The following is a 20,143-nucleotide window of genomic DNA, read 5'->3' as shown; positions in this document are numbered from 1 at the left end:
ATTTTAGCATCTAAAATGAAAAGACAACATGAGAAAGTTTTAGAAATATTATTTGCTTCAGTTAGCTCTGTGGAAATCTTTAGGTTGCTTTTGCTGCTTTCTCATTGTATTAATTGTGTCTCTAACATTGCACAGAATGTTTAATTTCCTGGTTTTAGACTAAATGAAAAAATAGAGAAAACAAAAGTGGCAGGACAGTGATCACTAAAGCTTTGATACAGAGGGGTGCTTAGCACCCAGAGATGCTCACAGTGTATGTACTACGATAAATATTGTTGTTCATTAATTTCTAATCACTTCGTGACACTGTCAGTGGAGAGATTGTCTGACATGAGAAATCAGGCAGCAGGAAGGAAAAAACCATGCTGTGCATTTATGCCGTGCCCTGACATGACATATTACAGCCTCACAGAGGCTGACAACAGCACATACACTGGGAGGCCAGGACGACTTCAGTCTGAGCAGATACTTTTCACTGAATTTTGAGTAAATGCTGTATGTAAAGGCAAAAAAAAACCCAACCAAACCTCTCCCCCTCTCGGTTTAGTTGTACAGGAAAGGCTTGTATTAGCAAAAAAATGCTGGTTTGGATCAGAGGCGTGCAACACTTGGAAATGTTCAGTGTGTTTTGTGATGGGCTTGTGTATGTGCAGCTCCCTTAAGAAAGGAATTGCATGGCATCGTTACAACGCCGAGGCTGGAGGTTGCCTTCTAGGTTAGTACTTCCACTTCTTCAGGTATTTCTACCTTATTTCCTCCAGGGCAGCCAATGTATTTGAATCCGTCTGCCAAGTTTTGAAGAAGTTTAAATTCCAATTAAGAATGACAAAGAGCCCTCCAAACTTTCCGGCTTGCATGGCGTGGAGAGCATCTTGAGACACAGCACCGCTTTGCGAGGCAGCAGCAGGCAGCTCGGCGCAGCTGCCGGGTCCCGCCGCTTCCCCGGGCAGTTGTGGAGTGAAAGCAACAAAAATACGTTCAGTCTCACAGCTACTGTTTTAATTCACGATAGCAGCTCTAAACCCATCCAGAGCTGTTTGTTACCCTGTTGTTCCTGAGCTGCAGGCAGGGCAGGAGATGGAGCCGTGCGATGAGGTTACCTTGTGGTGACCAGGACCAGAGCGGTTGTTCGGAGGTGGAGAGGAGGAATCAGGGTGATGTAAGCAGGAGGACTGAGAGAAAATGTGCTTTCTTACGTAAAAAGCCATTCATAAACCTCTGTTTTTATGACTTACCTCAATGAGTTAGGTGTAAATTTTTTTTATAACCTGCAGACAAAATTGATTCTTTAAACTGCAAGAACAGACAGCACTGACTTGTTTGCAATTATGATTGAGTTACTTAAAAAGAAAAGTTTTCCTCAAGGTAACTTGGAGAGGAAGGAGAAGAGCACTGTGATTTGTACTGATTTGTGTTGTACACTAAAAAGTTTGTAATTTTGGGGCAGTGGTGGGTAGCAGGACTTTAAGTCTTCTGCCTGCAGCTAGGGACCAATTAAGGTGACTTAGTCTAAATCTTCTTGGGCATTTCCCATTTGATATATAGCTAATTCTTCTTTACATTTTAGGATGTCATCGGTCAAGTTTTGCCGGATGCAACGACAACAGCATTTGAGTGTAAGTATGACTTGTATAAACTGTCTCCTTTGTCACATTATAGGGCTGTCACTTTTTAAACAAATAATGTTTGCATTCATTATATGTTACAGTTAAATATTTATGCATTAATGCAAGTTTAATGGTGATACTGAACTAAGCAATATTTTATTATTTAATTACATCTTGAATGAGCATATTTCTACAATGTAGCTTTAATTACCAGCATGACCTTACCATGCTCTTATTCCTCACTGCAATTATATTGCTCAAATTAAATGAAAAGTATAAAGTACCTGTAGGTCTAAGTTTAAAATTTTAATCCTCCATTGGAAGAAACCAAAAGAGCAGCAGCTTTTACAGAAATATGGTACAACATACAGATTTTGTACCAAATATAGCAGCATTAGAAGTTAATGTTTCCTTTCACTGGAACAAACGTCTGCTTTTTGCTAGAAGGACTGCTGTGTTTTTAGTTTTCCTTTTTTCCTTCTGCTGGGCTCAAGCTAAATACACCATCTTCCCTGTCTCCTGTGCGAGAGTGGGAGGCGTCAGTAGTTACTCAGCTTCAGCTCCTGGAGGAGGTATGAGAGCTGCAGGAAAATGTCACCTGGTTAGACTTGGGCAGTAGTAATAACTTCTAAAAGGCCGTGTGGGTCTGGTTGAGAAGCTGGGAAAAATAGCTTCTGTGTAGGATCTGGGAAAGATGTAGGTTGGGATTGTCCATAATGGCACTCGCACCTTGTGAAGATGGTTATATTATGCTTTTGCTGAGTTAGGAAAGCTCTCGGTGATTCTTTGTGCAGATTTAGGTCTTTATCTGCTAATACCTGTTTCAGCCCTGTTCTTTGAACCTTGTTCATTTTTCTTTTGGGGGGATTCCTGGGGGATTGTCCTATCTGGAGAGCAGTAACCTGCAAAGGGGAGTCAAACATCTGTGTCTTAGGGGATCAGATACCAAGCTAGAGTTTTCTTCCAAGTGGAGAGGGTACCTGCTATTCCCTTTTAATGTTTGTTATATTTTTTTCTGTGTAACTCTGTTTTCCTTTGATAGAGATGAAATAGCAAGAAGGAGCTGGAGGGGATTAGAAGTGTTACATGAGTTAAGGTAGTGATGCTGAAGGTGAGACAGCAGATATGACAGAATAGGGCCTTGCATTCTTATTAGCATTTTTCCCCTTTTTAGAGCTTTATGGATAATTCTGCATGTAGATAAACAAAGGAAACATTGTTTTATGGTACTTCAAGTACTATTTAGTGCTTTCCATTTTTCTTTTCATATGTTTGTGTCTTCCTTTCCTGAAATACCAGAAACCTAAGAATGGCAATTATGTGTTGCTTCTCTGTAGCCTCGATGTTTCTCCTGCTCCTGCCCTGCTTTTTAAAACAAGACTTTCTAAAGAGACTTCAGCAACACCAGGCTGCAGACCTTGCCATTTTTTTTTATGATTTGTTAATATTTTTTTACATACCTCCCACATCACACATTAGCTTTGTTTGAACTTCATGCACCAGTAGCAGTCGCTGCAATCAGGGCAGTAGCCCATATTAATGGTACCATGTGTAGAACTTTCCTGGAAATACTTATTTCGTTGTGTCTTCTAACATCTGCTTCTGTGCTTTCAGTTCATGTCTCTAGTCTGTCATTTACATCTGCACAAAACCATTTCCCCTGCCATTTAACTGGCATCTAAAATATGTTATGTATATTGATGCCTGATTTTTCTGGTTACTTTTTCCATATCAAATGCCTAGATTTTACCAGCTTAAGCTTCGTTCTCACCTGCTTCATTGCTTCTTAAGATGCGGATAATTGCCATCCAGTGCAGGCTCCGCTACTGTTTGTTTAGCTATTGTTATCTACAGTGTACCATCCATTGCAGCTCCTACCTGGGGCTGCACTTCTCCTACTGTTGGACCTTTATGTGGATTTCACCATTGTATTACACATCGCTACAAATAAAATCACTAACAACATATGGCCTGTTATGATCCTTTTATCCAAACTCTGCCATTTTGTATATTTGTGACACACTGCAGATTTTGTGAAGATTGCTTCATAATATTTGTTTACCATCTGCTGCACTCTATTTGGTATCTTGCAAGGATTTCTTCCTCCATTTTAAGTGACATTAGCAAAATCCAGCCAGTACGTAGGATTTTTTGGTTCTACTTTTGCTTCCCTAATGTGCTGGAAAATCGTATTGCTGTGCTCTAGGCAAGTAGAGAAGCCTGGAAAATCTTTCTGAACCTATGTGTCATATCTAGCTAGTTTTTGGGCTGTGCCCACTTAAATGTCATGGTAGGATGGCAAAGGATCTCGGCACAGATATGAGGAATATATTTATTTTTCTGGTTTTGCTCTTTACAAGCATTGCCTGGCTATTTTAGATTTGGCTTTTTTAATGCCAGGTAACATTTTCTGCCTTTTCATCAACATATTTTTAATTTATTCCCTTTGTACCACCATCAGGAATTTTGCAGCTCTGAGAACTTCAGAGTTAATTTCTTAATAATTTAAAATGAATAATGTGTAATTTTTTTAAAAATTTTTTTAATAAACATTTTGCAAGTGGGCTCTAAGAGGTTTCCAGCTTTTTTTTTTTCCTATTTTTGGTGGTCCCAGCTTCGTTTGTTTCCTCAAGCCAGGCTTGTTTAACAGCTTTTATCTCTGTATATTCGTCTCTCTCTGTCATGTTTCCCCTCTTCTGCATTTTACTCTGATCCCTTCTGGTTGATGCATGGCATTCGTTGTGTTCACTATTCCAACAGCTGCTTCTTCAGCCTTTCTTACTCCGTTACACACTGTGACTGGGACTTGGGTTTTGGCCAGGTAGCAGTTTTACAACTCCTCCTCCTTTCTGCCTAAAATGTTTCCAGGCAAGGAAGCATTCAGTTTCAACTCGCTAACTCTTCTTAATCTTTTCATCATTCATGACTCGCTGCAGGCTGGTAACCCTAGCAAGTAGTTTTAGCAATCTGGCAGTTCACCAGTTAAATTTCCATGAGACAAGGCTCTTGCAGGACATCGCTGCGCTGTCTTGTTCCTCTTCCAGCTTGCATGTTTCCAGTGTCCCATAGCTCTCTTCTGGTACATTTTTAAAGTGTAATTCTAAGGTTTTTATGTTACTCTTTTTCTTATTATTTCTCTCTTGTTGTTTCTTGTCTCTCTCTTCTGCATTGTTTTGCTTTTTTCATTATAGCCTCAGAATTACCTGCAAGGTTTTCAGAGGCAAAATGAACAAACTCCTTTTCTCGGGTAATTTTAGTTTGTTGACTCGGATCTCTTCCCAGATTCTTGTGCATAACTAGGAGCAAGAGTGAGTTTTCATCTAGGGCCATAATGGCACTTTTTTATGCTGATGTAATACGCAGGGGCTGTGATTGCGGAGAGCACGTGTATCAGTGCACGTGCGGAGAGCACGTCTATAGAGATGGGGACAGACAGACAGACTGCCCCAGCCTCTGCTCGCATCCTGAGCTGGTCAGGAGCAAACCTGCTCTGGTCCCGAAGCAATATAAATGCACTTGCTCATCTCCATGTTCTCACCCTTTAGTTACTAAACAGGTGTCTGAAATATGGTGTGTATGTTGCTCCTTGATTTCCCGGTGCGCGTTAGCTCGGTCAGAGTGCTTTTCTTCTGTAACCATACAGCTTTCTGACCAGCTTGCTTGCAGCTTGGAGCACGGAGCAAACCTGCTCTGGTCCCGAAGCAATATAAATGCACTTGCTCATCTCCATGTTCTCACCCTTTAGTTACTAAACAGGTGTCTGAAATATGGTGTGTATGTTGCTCCTTGATTTCCCGGTGCGCGTTAGCTCGGTCAGAGTGCTTTTCTTCTGTAACCATACAGCTTTCTGACCAGCTTGCTTGTGGCTTGGAGCATGGGCAGAATTGTTCTGGTCTGTCTGTCCTTATGTGTGTGGATGTGTCCTGACACACTGAGCCCCACCAGCTTTCAGGAAGAGGTGGGTGTCTCAGGCCTTTTAAATATCCCAACTCAAATGCGCCTGCGTGTTTGAGATTCCCACAGTAGATGTTTTCTGGCCAAAAAGGCATGTGAATTTGTCAGCCATTCTTTGGTATCAGTTGGATGTTCTGTTACTGTTTTATTTTCAAAGAGCTCCCTCTCCAAAGGGAAAGAACAAATATAAAACTGAGGTATACACCAATGTGCTTTGTGGGTTTTTTGTTTTTGTTTTATAAGTATCTAAGGAAGATATTTAAATTGCAGCAGGCAAAAATTGGAGACAGATCATTAACCCTTCCCTTCTCCCCCAAAGCTAGAGCAATAAAAAGAAATTAACATTTTGTAACTGATTTGGAGGGGAGGGGTCTGTGCCATTTGTCTGGTGACTGGTGCAGCTCTCCCATCAGCGAAAGCGTACGAGCTTTTCGGGAGGACCGGGGCAGGAGAGGAGGACGGGGTGGACGCTGCTCCCATCGGAGTGAAGGAACCGCACGGGGTGTCTCAGCAACTGCGGCTTGTGACATTGGAGCGTGTTGTTGCACCAGCTGGTGCTAATGGGGGGGATTGAGCCCCCTGGTAAATCTGCACCTGCTGAATCCCGCCATATGTCTTTAGAAAGTCTATTCCTCCTTCAGATCTTCATATTAATAATTCCTTCTGAATGCCTTGCTCTGCCGGAGCCTTCCTGAATCTTGCTCCCTTTCCTCTGGTTCTGTTTCTACAGCAGCCTCTTTCCTTATGCCAGAAGTGCCTTGTCTGTGCATTTGTGGCTGTGCCTGAGCTGTCATCGTGAAACCGTGATTGCCTGGTAATGCTGCTCCTGCCTCTTGCCTCGTCTTCACCCACAGTTGCACTACGAACAAAAACACAGACTGGTTTTGATTGTTCACAAACTTCTGTCTTCATCTAAATCTCTCTGTGTAAACATTGCGGATTTGTGTCCACTTGTAAGTTACAGTTTTTAAGTCAGCATTGCTGTGACATGAAGAAGCAGAGATACCCGTGCACTTGTAACGGGGATGGGGGCAGAGGGGTGGGAGGAACTTGACACGGGGCAGGTGGGTTGAGGTAGGGTTGACAGTAAGACCAGAAGGTTTTAGTGGGAGGGAAAGCATTTAAATGTGGTTTTTTCTTTTTTTAAGTGTAGTAATTAACTTCTGATGAAAGAAACTGCCAAAACTTAAGTCCACCTGGGGGGATTGAAGCACACTTGGAAAGTTTACTTTCTGTTCGCTGTGTCAAAAGAATACCTTGATGGGTTTCAGCGAGGGGTATTACAGCATGTGTAAGGCGCTCAGCTTCTGGAGAGGTTCTGGCAGTAAAAGAACTGTTGAGAGCAAAGTTTTGAGCACTTTGTTCATGCCCCTTTTTTAGATGTAATTTTAGTCTTTGTTAATTAATGTTTGGAGACATTACACATTATTATTTCAGAGTACCTGGCTACCTGTGTAGGTAGTTGGTTTATACATTCTTTGTATTTTTATTTGCTTCTAAAAGTCCTGGTAAAAACCTTACACATTAAAATCGTAAATATCCTTCTTCCATTGTTCACAAATGTAATATGTTTCTTTGTTAGATGAAGATGAGGATGGTGATCGGATTACTGTTAGAAGTGATGAAGAAATGAAAGCCATGCTATCCTATGTAGGTATAGTATAACAAATGCTGATACTTTCCGTGTTTTCCAGTTTCTGTTTGTGTATTTTTGCTTGTATCAAAGTGTTAATGTAAGCTGCAGTGTTCACAGTACAATATTCCTGTGTTAAGGTCACAGTACAATATTCCTGTATTAAGTGTAGGTGTTTGAAAACTCTATCACATGAGATATATGGACATGCTTGACTTTTTAAAAAAAAAGACTAGTACACTTACTGATCATATCATAAACATTAAGAATAATGCATCTTAATGACTTTTGCATTAGGTATAGTGCAGGCTAAATGGACTATCAATTTCTTGTATTTTTTATGCAGTACTTAAAGTAACGGCTCATTAAAAATGAACCCCTGGGCTCTAAAAATTTTTCAAAATCTACTTTCATCTGGAGACTGTTTCACCCCTCCTAACAGAAGAGTTTCATTGTAGCTGCAGGCTCAATATTCATAGAGGATTTAAGGACGTATTTTCTGTTTTTTAGTATGAGATACATGTGTGTCTGTGTGTGCCTTTATACATAGATGTGTGTAAAATCTCTATCTAGACACCTATAAATATAAAATCTGTCTACAGAAATAAAGTATTCGGTTACTTACTGAAACAAAATAATTTGAATATAGCTTCGGTGTGTCTTTCATGTTGCAGATGTAAGTGAAAAAAATCATTTAACATTTTCTCGCTTATCAGTTTCATTTGAAAGGAAATAAATGGGTATTTTCTCGCTAAGCCAGACGGACTGCTAGTTCCTTAAAAGTGCACTTCTTGCTACATTAATGGCCTTAACTTGGAACATATCAGAAGCAAGCCCTGTTTAGTACCATTCGTAGGTGGTTTTGGTGGGACTTGGTTCAGTTTAGTCCTCATCATCAGTTCCCTGTTGCAGAGGAGGCAAAGCAGGGACATGCTTGGATCACCTACATCTTACCTGAGTCTCTTAATGGATCCTTCTTGGGCACTCTCTAGTGTTTGGCAAAACAATGCAGTTCCGTTGTTGTGAACGTAGCACGTAAATACATCAAATAATCGATGTTTCCTATGAAGGAGGCTCATGTTTTCTAGGCTTCAGGAGGGCTTCCTCAGTGAAATTCTGATCCTTTTGATATCTGCAGAGATTGTACTATTTCTTGCCTTGCGAAGGCTGGGGTGGACGTTCGTTGACTGGAAGTCTGCTAGCAGACCCTGGTTCAAAGAGACTTTAGTCATTGCCCATGACTTAATCCTGGGGTGAAAGAAGTGCAGGTTCCAGATGCTGTTGATTGATCTCTGTGAAACTCAAGGGATTTCTTAAATAAGTCCCTCTCGTGCAGTTTTCTTTCCAGAGGAGGTGAAACCATTGTATTACAAGTTTGATATTAAAAAGCGTAAGACAGTTGTGTGAAAGAAAGGAAGAAAAATCTTGCTGCAGTCAAGGGGGTTTTGTGCTTGTTTGAGGGGTTTTCTTGTTTTGTTTCATACAGCTAGATCGCTGGTGATGCTTCCCCACTGGAATTCCTTGTGTTTCTCAATTTTCACTTCCCCCCCCTTATAAAATGTCTGCCATTTTAGCTGTTAAACTGGAAAACTTGAATTGTCCTGGCACAGTCTTAAGATTAATCACGCCTTTGTAAGGTCATCTTTTTGCTATGCTTCCAAGCTTACTGTTAAAGTTTCAGTACATTAGAGTTATGATTGCTCAACTCTCTGCTTTCCCTTAAAAATTATGGGATGTCTGTAAATGACTTCTTTCCGATTCAGCAGCTTTTCTTCTCTGAACATTTTCCCTTCAGTTTTAAACTAGTTTTCTGTTTGAGTGTTGCATTGATGGTTTAACTTTCAAACATCCTATAGGTGTCATTTTGGGATATGTTTATGAGAAAACAAATGCTCTTAGCCTACAAGAAAAGGAATGAATCTACTGTGATCTTGGAGAATATACTGGGGAAGAAAAATACTCATTTTTGAGTATTTTGAGGCCGGCAACAAATATTTGGATGATTGAACAGCTGCTAAAATATTTCTAGGAATTTTGACATGGTGCAGTTTGCCTCCAGTTCTGTGAGTATTCTCCAAAATGAAAGTGAAGGTTTTTCTTTCAGTTTAAGAATAAAAAAATTATTCCCTGATAATACAGATCTCTTCAGTGCAGGTATGACAGTATAATTGGGGAAGATGTTTTAAATCATGCATGACCTCTTATCTTTAGGTTCTTTGGTTTCTGAACTTGGCAGTAAGTTATTTTGGGCAGCTCTGGAATTATCTTAGAGTATGCAGAAATACTTTGTATTATGCCTATGCAAATATTGTGGAATGGTAAATAAAATTATTTTTCTGTTGTGCGTTGCAGTTAATTAAAGACAAACATTGAGTAGCAGTGGAGTTGCACTTTAGCTGTTGTCTTGTATCGGTATAAAAAGGCAGTAATTTTTTTGACAGCCACTGATTGGAAAGTTGCTTGCAGCTTTCTGAAAGCAAGGGGTACATGCTCTGGATCAATAACTGGCAAATTTTCCATTAAAAAGAATACCTGAACAACGTTCCAAATAGCCACTGGCATCTTAATTTTCCATGGAAACCTCAAATGCTCATGTGTGGAGGACAAGTCATTTTCAGACAATTTTTCCAGACTACTTGTTAACAGTTATTGCTGTCCCAAAAGGTTGACAGCTTACATGATTGATATTTCATTTACTTGTCTTCACTGTTTGAGTAATGGAGAGGGCTGTGGGTTTTTTTTTCTTTCTCTCCCTCTATTTTTTTTTTGGTAGGAAACAGCCTCATGTATGTTTATTTTAGTTTATTATTCTAGAGAGTATGTAATATATGTTTATACTGTGTATATATATGTCTTCAGGTCATAGAATGCCACTAATAAAATGGTAATTAAAAAGTTTGTTTTTTCTTAAGCAATTTTGGCCCCCAGTGGAGCAGGAGATTCTTTCACAGCTCCGTAACTATTAGGTACTGGTGACACGTTTTTATGAAGGGATATGGGGACGTGGGGGAGGATTTGGCATGTGTTATTCATGACCCCCCTGAAACAAAATAAGTCTATGGGGTAGTCCTGACTCCTGAAAAACCTCTTGATCATTTCAAAAGAGTGGGCTTTTGTAATGAATAGCTTTGCTCTGTATAAGCACAGCGAAAGCACGTGTCACGCGGTTATTTAAGATGTAGATTTATGTTTGTGCACTAATATGAATTAGATGCCCCGCTCAAAAATCTTGTGGTGAGATTTTAATGAGGGAAATGCTTTTAGCAGCAGGCATCGTACTAGATGTACACACAGGAGGTGGGGCTGGACGGATCCTTAAACTCTCAGCAATTCTCTTCATAATAGCTTTTTCACAAAAAGGAAATTTCTTCCTATTTCTTGACATGAATGTGAAAAACAGAAGCACTGAAACTTCTGCAGACAAATTGACTTTGTCCATCTAACATTTGCTTACTATAGTTCACATGTTTAACCCCATTGTAAGAGGAAAGAAAATGTTTTGTAACATTAGGTAGTTAATAAACTTTTGTCTTTTTTAAGTTGCATAAGTAAAAAAAGCTTGCGTTATGGAAAACCATTGGTGTGAGTGAAATACATGTGTTTGATTTCATAGAGACTTAGAATTTTTTTCTTGTTGACATCCATTCTTGCCAGTTTGAGTAATAGTATCACAAAACACTGGTAACAGTGACACGCTGAAGTCTTAGACCACACTCGGCTGGTGAGAATTAGCATGAAAGTCAGTGGAGCTACACTGATTTATGCCATGAAGATCTGGCCCACAGCCAGCGTGTTTGCTTCAAAGATGTTAGGTGGTTGCAAAAGAAACGTGCTTTGTGATGTGCTTTCAATATTTAACACATCGTGATGAGAGATGTGTGGGTTATAGACAGTAAACTCATAGCAAGGTCTGTCTCCTGCCTCAGGATTGTCTGGTCGTAATGTTAAATGTCCTGTCTGGTGAGTGTTCGCTGTTCCTCAGGAGTGAGGGTCAATTGAAAAGGGCTAGTAAAGATTTTGATTTATTTAATCCAGATGTTTATTTCTTCATTTAATGCCACTTCTCATCCTCGTGCCGCTTCTCAGGCTTCCTCATACCACATTACATATTTTCTGTCTTCTTAGGTCTTGATGTTCAGATACTTTTACTGTTCCTTTTTGTCCCTTCTTAGCCTTTCTGTACCAATAAACTTCCCCTCGCCCCCCAAGACCACTCTTAGCAGTCCCTGTAGAGCCCAAGTGCTGTGGTCCAAGGTCTCGGTATGTCTGCGGTGGCTTTCTAATAACGCTGTGCTGCATACCCTGCTGTGCATTAAATTTGTACGCTAAGGGAATGCACGACATCCCCACTTACGTGGGATGTGGCCCCAACTGCCCTGACTGTGCTTTAGCATTGCAAATTCTTGGATAGTTTCCAGATTCATTTCTCCCTTGGAGTTTTCCTGATTGCACAGTTTTTGACTATATTTACAGTGTTTCTTTGTTTCCACATTTGACTGGTTTTCCTGGCTTCTCCAGGTGTGGCAACTGCTGTGTTTGCTGTAAACGTTTCATTTGCTCACTCTTCTGAAGCATTCCCAGGTTTCAGGTGGGCCTGAAACTCGCTTAGCTGCGCCAGTAACAGATCCCTGTGCTGGAGTCAGTACTGTGCTGGGCATCGCAGCCCCTTGCTTATGTTCCTCCGTTGCCGCTTTATTGTGTGAACATTGCAAATGGTAAGAAAGCATTCTAAAGGCTGATACGTACTATGGCAATTTATTAAAAAAACCCCAAACACTGAATTAAACAATCCATAAATGCTCTTACTACTATTCATACATTACTAATTAATCTCTTTCTTTAATCTCTCTGCAGTATTACTCCACTGTAATGGAACAGCAAGTAAATGGACAGTTAATAGAGCCTCTACAGATATATCCAAGAGGTAATGCTCAACAAATTCTAATCAACAATGATGATATCAGTAAGCTGTTTCATCAACAGTTATGTTTTCGGGAGGTTTAAATGCACATAACATGATGTTTACCTCTTAATTTGGATAGAAGAATTCATTATTGTGGGGAGTGTAGTGAAAGCTACATTTATTGCATATAAAATAGCTAATTTGCTGGAGTAAATTAGACTAACAAGATTCAGTTTGCATTGTACATATTTATGTACATTTAAAAAACTCATTGGTGATGGTTCTGCATGTATTCAAACCAAAGCAGATGAATAACTTAAGTTTTGGATACTTACAAAAATTGGGTTTTGTTAAGATCTTTTAATATCATTAATCAGTCTAACAGACTTGGGGAATGTGACTGTCATTGTTCATTTTGAAAATGGGAACATGTCTGTCACGGAAGCTCTATGCGTGACATATTTTATTTGAGATTTGGGCACTTAGAGATATCAAAATGATCACTAGTACTTTAATAGTTCTCCTGAACAGGGAAAGATGTAATCAATTATGTGGGCTGAGGCAATTAAAAAATAGGTCATCTACATCCTGAACAAAAATCCGTAGGCAGCTAGTTAGGTTTTTGGGAATGCGCTGCTCTTTCTGAACTCAAATAATGGTTAAAAAAAGACTAATACATTACATAATTCCGCTGATTCATTCAGATGCTCTCACTATCCAGTCTTTGAATCTCTGATTCTTAATTGATGAAACAGATAAGGTTTAAACTCTCCAAGTAAATCTCCCAGCAATAAATTAATTGAAATAATTAAAAATTAAACTCTTCTCACTTAACTGATATTATACAAATAATCATACTATGAGTTTCCCAATTAAACATTCTAGACTTCCATTAGTTACAACTCTCTGAAGTTTGAATTGGGCAATTAACCAACAGTCTTCTCAAACACATGCTAATAAGGTCTCAAAAGGAGGCTGGGTTTCCTGGTAGTTTAGTATGCTCGTATGGAAGAGACTTGAATTCAAGGGGAATACGGAGATTTTTTTTATTGCTCAGGCTAGCAGGATCTGATTGAGAGGGAATATCTCCCAGATATTCGAGCTGTGGGACTCCAGAGCAATCAGCAGTCGAGATGCGTTCTCATGAGACGAGTGCAAGGACAGCTATGAAGGGGGAAGCTGTGTTCTGCCCCCTTGCCTCTTCCCAGGCTGAGATGCAAGGGTCTCAGCCTTTCTCCTGAACCTCTTTCTGTAGAAGGCCATTTAATTACTGACATACACTTTGTCTAAAAACGCTGACCATCACTTGCAAGAAATAAAATGCCAGGCTTTCATGTGGCTTGGAGAAACTGATATAGCGGATGATCCTAGTAGGTGGGAAACCCTTCTTGGAAATACAAGATATATTTCCCCTTAAGCAAACAGTTCAAGGAAGTTGTGGCAGGAGGTGCTCAGTAGCTGGCATGCCTGAGTGTTTAAAGGGACATTTTGAGGTTACAAATCAGGCTTAACCTTCTTTTAGAGTCTCCTTTTGGGTCGTTCCTGAAGAACCAGCCACGTAGATTCCTTCCTCTGCTGCTTTCTCCTTTTTCTATTTCCTTTACATCCAAGGATAATCTTCTTTGACTGTACAGATTCAGAATTCATCTCCATGCTGCTGAGGATATAATCCCCGTGTATTATCTCCACATTTTCACCGTTGGCTCAACTGTGCACGTGTCTGCTGGGTATTTCCTTGTAGGTGGCTTGCCCCTTACTCTGAATTGCTTCAGAGCAGAGTTGCTGTTTCATCTTTCCAAATCGCCTTCTTAAAACATCTGTTCTTTCTAGGTTACAGCTTTAAAGCTACCCTGTGTTCCCTTCATACCTTCATATACTGCCTCTAAGTTCTGCTGCCACTTTTCTGCAGTATCGAACAAAATGCACTTTCCTGCGTGTTTTTTCTCCTGTCTTCTGGCATTTAAAGTTCTAGTCCTGTCTCTCTAATGAACATCCCAAATTTTGTTAGCACAAGCACTTTTCTTTCATGCCCTTTTGGCCGTGTCTCTCTACGTACTGCAGTTTAAAGCCCCATCAGTAACATGCAGCTCTTCTGCCTGTAATTTAAGGTTCTCTCTTTTTAAGAGCTTCCTTTGCAAGCCCAATCTTCCTTTGAGTCCTTTTCCATTTTTTGCTTCTCTTACTTCTGAGGAAGCCTCCCAGCTGCTGTCTCCAGTCAGCTTCCGAAAACTCGTGTCTTCCATAAAGCCTGCCAGTAGTAAATGTCCATGTGCCATCCTGTGTTACCTTGGCTGTGCTGTATTCATTTGATAATTTAAAGGTCTTTAAGGGGAAAAAATGGTATTTTGTCTATTTTTTTTAAAAAATGCATTGTTGCTGTCTAGGTAGTAAGAGCCAGAGTTCTTTTTTTGTACTGGAAATAAACCTCTCTGTGCATATACATAAACAAGAGAGTGTATGCATACCTGCACACATATACATATCCTGTCTATGTTATCTATGTGTATACATATCCCATCTGTGGAATGCAAGGTGAATATACGATTCAAATATATATCTCATAAAAAAATATTATTCTTTTAATATCTTGTTGAAAATGTTGATTTTAATCTATTGGAAAAAACATAATATGCCTATTACTGTTTTCTGGTTTTTTATGCCCACAACATCATAATATTTTTCTTCTATAAGATGCACATTCTAATGTCATTTAAAGGCACATGGCCTGGCCCTAACTGATGTGTTTAATAACTATCATCTGTGTCCTTCTGACTAATAAATAGTTCTGTTTCCTGCCGTCAAAAATTGAAGCAAAATGCATGTGCATCAAAGAAAGAGAAAAATCAAATTCATCCCTCCTCAGACAATCAATCAAAAGTGACAGGCCCTTTAACATACAATTTGTAGGGCACTGTAGTTTTAAAATGGGAACTGTCTGTAACATGTAGCTAGAAGCCTTTGTGACTTTAACATTTGACAAAAGCACATCCACCGAATGGAAGAACACGGCAATGTATAGTTCGAGAGACTTTAGGAAAATACTTTCTCCTCAAGCAGCATGTCCCTCTGTAAACCTAGACATCATAATAAGATGCCACATTTGTACATCTGTGTCCAAAATGTGGCATTTTGTATTGCATTTATCCAGTATTTGGCTTCTTGAGACTCACTGCTGTTGCCCCTGACATGTTTTTTCCACATTTAAAACAAACTGTCTGCATTTGACAATATGACTAATTCATGATGTGTGGCAGCTGATTCCTTTAAAATACGGCTTGCAAATATTTCTGTTAAATGCCAGAAAAAATACAGCATGTGAAAATATAGTGACATAAGATATTGATTTTAATTTGAATTACAAAAAGAATCTGATAATTTAAGCCACCAGTTCTCTTGATTTTGATGTGTTTTAGGCAGAAATTAGAATTTATATTACATGGTGTCAGAAAGCTCTTAGCATTTATAAATGCTCACTCCTGCAAGTTAAAAATCCTGGTTCATAATTCCCACTCTGGGTCTTGTGAGGCACTTTTCAATCATTTCTCTCTGCTAATTTTGGTGTCACCCTCATTTCTTTTTAAAAGATTCATTTTGAGCAAATTTGTAAATGGCCCTGATGTGTTCTACAATTTAGTCAATTACTGTTTCAGCCTGCAAGCCTCCTGGGAAACGGAACATACATGGCCTGAAGGTACGAATTTCAATAATTGTTTCAGTAAAGTTAGATGGATTTGTAATGCTGTGTTCCACTTATTGAAATGTCAAATAAAACTGCACTTTCTTGAGCTCTGACAAGCAGATTTTTTTAAAATTTTTTTTTTGTGAGGATGGGAGAAGGATTCATCTGCTGGTGTTGGCTGCGATATCTATATATACAGTTTTATTAAAAATAGAATTGCCTTTCTTTTTGTTTTTAACCTCTGTTAATAAGGTTCCTAAATTTTAATATTGTTTATCAACTAATGTCTGCTACTACTTCAAACAGAGTTTAAAAAAAAAACAAACAAACCCTACCATATTAATTTGATTTCAGTAATTTATCTAAGTGTGGAAGACACTGCAATGAAATTCTTTTAGGTTGTTTGATTCATTCAGGTATGGTTATTGCTTCTGCAATCATACCCATTTTGAAATGCAGAAGACTACAAATACATTAAATGATTGTTTAGTTTTTAAAATGAGAATAAATGATGGACATATCTCTTTTTTTTCTGTATTATTAAACTAAGCATTTGAGATGTAAAGATAGTATATTGTAGTCCATGAATTATATAGCCTGCTAACCTACATACAGGCAAGACCTCAACCATCAGCATGCCTAGCAACAAGCTAATTAACCTTCGTAGTGAAATGAGAAATTCATGGCAAATTACAGGTTAATTAGAATAGTGTCCTCTGAACACAAACGACTGATAAAGATTCTTTCCCTGCCTGCAGGTAAATACGCGAGCAGGGTCTGCTAATAATAGCAGTTCGGCAGTCTCGGATTCCCTTCCAAGCAATAGGTAAGAGTCAAGAGCAGGAGCATATGTTTTATTTTGTTTTCTTTTATTAAAACAAAATGGAACCTTGTGTGCGGTAGTTACCAACGATAAGCTTGATGTTGAATAACTTTTTCAATATGACTACTGGGCACGCAGGAGTGAAGTGGGGAAGACGAAATTACCTTGATTCATGGATCTTGTTAGACTCGTACTGCTGGTTCTTCAGGAGAATTATTTTCTGCCGAAAGAAATAAGCCTTTGCTGGGTTTTTCAGATGGCTTTGTCCTTTATAAAGCATTGAAATACTGTTTATGGGTGAGCTAATTTGTTTTAGTTGATCTAATAATCACTGTCTATGGCAAGGTCTGTACGTTCAGGTCTTCGTTGCTTATCTCATTCCAGGATTCTTTGATTCTAAATATCTCATTCCAGGATTCTTTGGTTCTAAAATTTGATATCCAATTCAGTAGGTTTATTATTGTGGGGTAAGGTTTTTGAAAAATCTGAACAGCTTAGGTGCCCTGTTTCATACAGTTTCAGCAAAGTTTTGGATGCCATCTCCCTTATCTTTCTCTTTAGATTCCAGTCCTAATTTCAAAACCCATCTTAAGATCTTAAAATGCAAGAGAACTCTCTTTTTTCCTAGAGATCTGTTTTTAAATGCGGGAGCATAAAATCCCTTTTATTACATGAACTGTTACAGGAAGGTGTTCTACTCCATACTGATGTTAAAACAAACAAACAAACAAAAAAACCCACAAAAAACCTTGTGTGTTCTTAAAAGGAAGTAAGAAAAGTCTGGTTCCATCCTCTTCATATAAAAGCATATTTGAAATGTGGGAATAGAAATCTCTGGAGGTCCCTTTCAACCTAAATTATTCTATTATTCTAATAAGCATACAGTATTACATTTATCTGTGCATCAGCATGCTGCTCCCTTTTCTCTCCGAGAGCATTTTGAGGAAAAAATTGACAGAGATGAACATGATCAAAGACACAATCATATTGCATTAAGCACGTTCAGTTGGTGAAGTGTTGGTACCCGTTCTGACAGACACCGCGAAGTGCTGCAGTGGTGGGACCGTCCCACAAACCTTGTCTTTGCGTGGTGGGAGTGATGTGATGTGGTTACCTGTTGACGAGGAGGATGCCACCCCATATGGTTGGCAGCAGTGCTGGAGTTGTGCTACAGTGGGTAGCCGCATTCAAGTACCACTAAAACCAGTTTTGATGCTCCCTTTAGTGGCTTTGCTAATTGTAGAGATAAAAAAAGAAAGCCAGTACCCTGTGTCAGTCTCCTCTGGCAAAGTTTGCCCCCATCCCTTGGGGAAGATTTGCTGTGTATTGCAGTGGTGAAGATCCTATCCAAGACTCTTTAAAGAAAATAAATCTGAATGTCTTTATGAACTGCAGTCCTCCTCCCAATCTATCATAGCACTGAACTAAATAAAGCTGCTTTCTGCCGCTGTTGTGCTTTGGCTTTCAGTACTTCTGTACTTTGAGCTTGTTCTTAAAGTGCATTGAAAATGAGGCTTCTAGAAGATTCTTGTCACCTTATTTGGTGGTTAATTGCCATTCCTTTTCCGAAACCTTCTGCACTATGAGTTTTGTTTTTGAAGTAATTGAAAGTCTCTCTTTGTTTCATGTTCACAAATTGTTAGTCATGAAAGATGACAAGATCAACTTATGTTTCCTTGGAAAACTTAATTTTTCTTTAAAGTATTCGTGGGAACAAGAGGCCTATTAAAGAACAAAGCCACCAAATATGAAATCTGTGTTTTCACTGTTCTTGTTAATAATGATCTGTGATCAAGACACGTGCACATGCCTTTCAAGAATATATTATTTTGTACTTTTTTTTTAACTTCAGTAATAAGAGCAGAATGTCTCTTTGAGATGAAGTTTTGCAGGCATACTTCTACCCAGGCAGTTTGTTGTGTTGAACGTACAAGGAACAGAGTTTGTCAGGAAAGGAGGTGAAGCGGTGTTTTGCAAGTGGGTGGAAGTAGTTTGAAGCCATTAATAGTTTTACCTACAAAACACACCAAGCTGATAGTTGTAATTGGTTAAAGTTCTCTTACTAGAAAAAAAGTAATATGGGGCGTTTTGCCTAATGTAAGACTACTGACACAGGAGTAGTTTCTCCTGAAAAAGCACAGGGACTGCAGCAGCAAGCTGCCTTGGAATGGATGCACATGGCAGTCTGGACTCACCCCCCTCAATTTAGGCATGTCCCTGAGATGCCTAAATCAGGAGTTGCACTCACCTGCTCACCATGCTCCAATCTGCAGTCAGGTGAGGTAGTGAGGCATCATCAATGGCACACCCTTCTGCTGCAGATTTATAGAGATTATTGAGGGATAATGCCTTAAGGGGTTTTAAAACAAGATGAGGCACCTGAAAACTAGATGTGACCCTTATTTTCATGTTGTTTTTTGAAACACCTGGTGTGTGAGAGTATCTTTTTTTCTTCTTTGAACTGACAAACCATAGGTTGTATCTCAAAGGGTTGTATAGTCAGGTATCTAAAAAAGCTAGTTTGTAAAGGTGAAAAATATATTGATTTTCTTAAATGTTCATTGCTTCTCCATTTCTGCTGTCTGCAGTTTGAGGAGTAGCTATAGTGAACATCAGTCAGCATTGCTAAAGTTAAATCTGTTCAGAATATGCAACCATGAACTTAACCTGATGGCTTGTTGTTTCTTATGGTTTCACTTCATTTTATAGAGTGAAATAGCACAGTTGTTAAAAATAATTGCCTTTTATTTTCAGCTTAAAAAAGTCTTCTGCAGAGCTGAAGAAAATACTTGCAAATGGTCAGGTAGGTGTACTGAATTGAGTCTTGGCTACATGCATGTCTCGTTACTGCCTAATACTGCAGTGATTGGCATACCACAAATAGGTGGAGAGATGCTTACTGCTCATTTAGTTGTAATGTGTTCTTTTAATACAGAACTGGAGGAACCATGAAAACCTTCATGATATGAATGAGTTATGTGTCCTGGTTTACTTTGATTGGCATAGCAATTTGCTTCCCATTTCTCAAAATGTGCTAATCTGATTTAGCTCCAGATAGATTGAAGTACCTCACACATGTTGCGCTGCTGACACAATTTCAGGGAAGTTAATCAATTTTGAATAACTAAGTCAACTGCTCAGTTAGAATGACCTTCGTCTTTTTTAGGGCAGTAGATGCTTAAATATTTAGCAGGTTCTTGCAAGGAACTGCTCTGTAATATTGGGACTCACCTTATGTTGTAGCTGCTTTCCAGATAGATTGAAGTACCTCACACATGTTGCGCTGCTGACACAATTTCAGGGAAGTTAATCAATTTTGAATAACTAAGTCAACTGCTCAGTTAGAATGACCTTCGTCTTTTTTAGGGCAGTAGATGCTTAAATATTTAGCAGGTTCTTGCAAGGAACTGCTCTGTAATATTTGGACTCACCTTATGTTGTAGCTGCTTAAAAAAACAAAAAAACCCAACCACAAAAAAACCCTAAAACAAAAAAAAAACCCAAACCCAAAGTTGTAGAAAGCTGTCTTGTTACTTTCTCTTCC

General features: G+C 39.0%; 1 protein-coding gene across 1 annotated transcript in view; it reads left to right on the top strand.

The window, feature by feature from the left end:
• Positions 1-1,572: 1,572 nt before the first annotated feature.
• MAP2K5 (mitogen-activated protein kinase kinase 5) overlaps positions 1,573-20,143 on the top strand; it is a 138,448-nt gene continuing 119,877 nt past the window's right edge. Inside the window, exons 1-6 of the mRNA XM_009280409.2 lie at positions 1,573-1,616; positions 7,144-7,211; positions 12,049-12,118; positions 15,748-15,788; positions 16,535-16,602; positions 19,354-19,402. Coding sequence (XP_009278684.1) covers positions 7,191-7,211; positions 12,049-12,118; positions 15,748-15,788; positions 16,535-16,602; positions 19,354-19,402 — 249 coding nt within the window. The 5' untranslated portion in view covers positions 1,573-1,616; positions 7,144-7,190. The remainder of the gene's footprint in view (positions 1,617-7,143; positions 7,212-12,048; positions 12,119-15,747; positions 15,789-16,534; positions 16,603-19,353; positions 19,403-20,143) is intronic.

Source organism: Aptenodytes forsteri, unplaced genomic scaffold (assembly GCF_000699145.1).
Source record: "Aptenodytes forsteri isolate BGI_AS27 unplaced genomic scaffold, ASM69914v1 Scaffold83, whole genome shotgun sequence".
Classification (NCBI taxonomy): domain Eukaryota; kingdom Metazoa; phylum Chordata; class Aves; order Sphenisciformes; family Spheniscidae; genus Aptenodytes; species Aptenodytes forsteri.
This window is presented reverse-complemented; position numbering and strand designations above follow the sequence as displayed.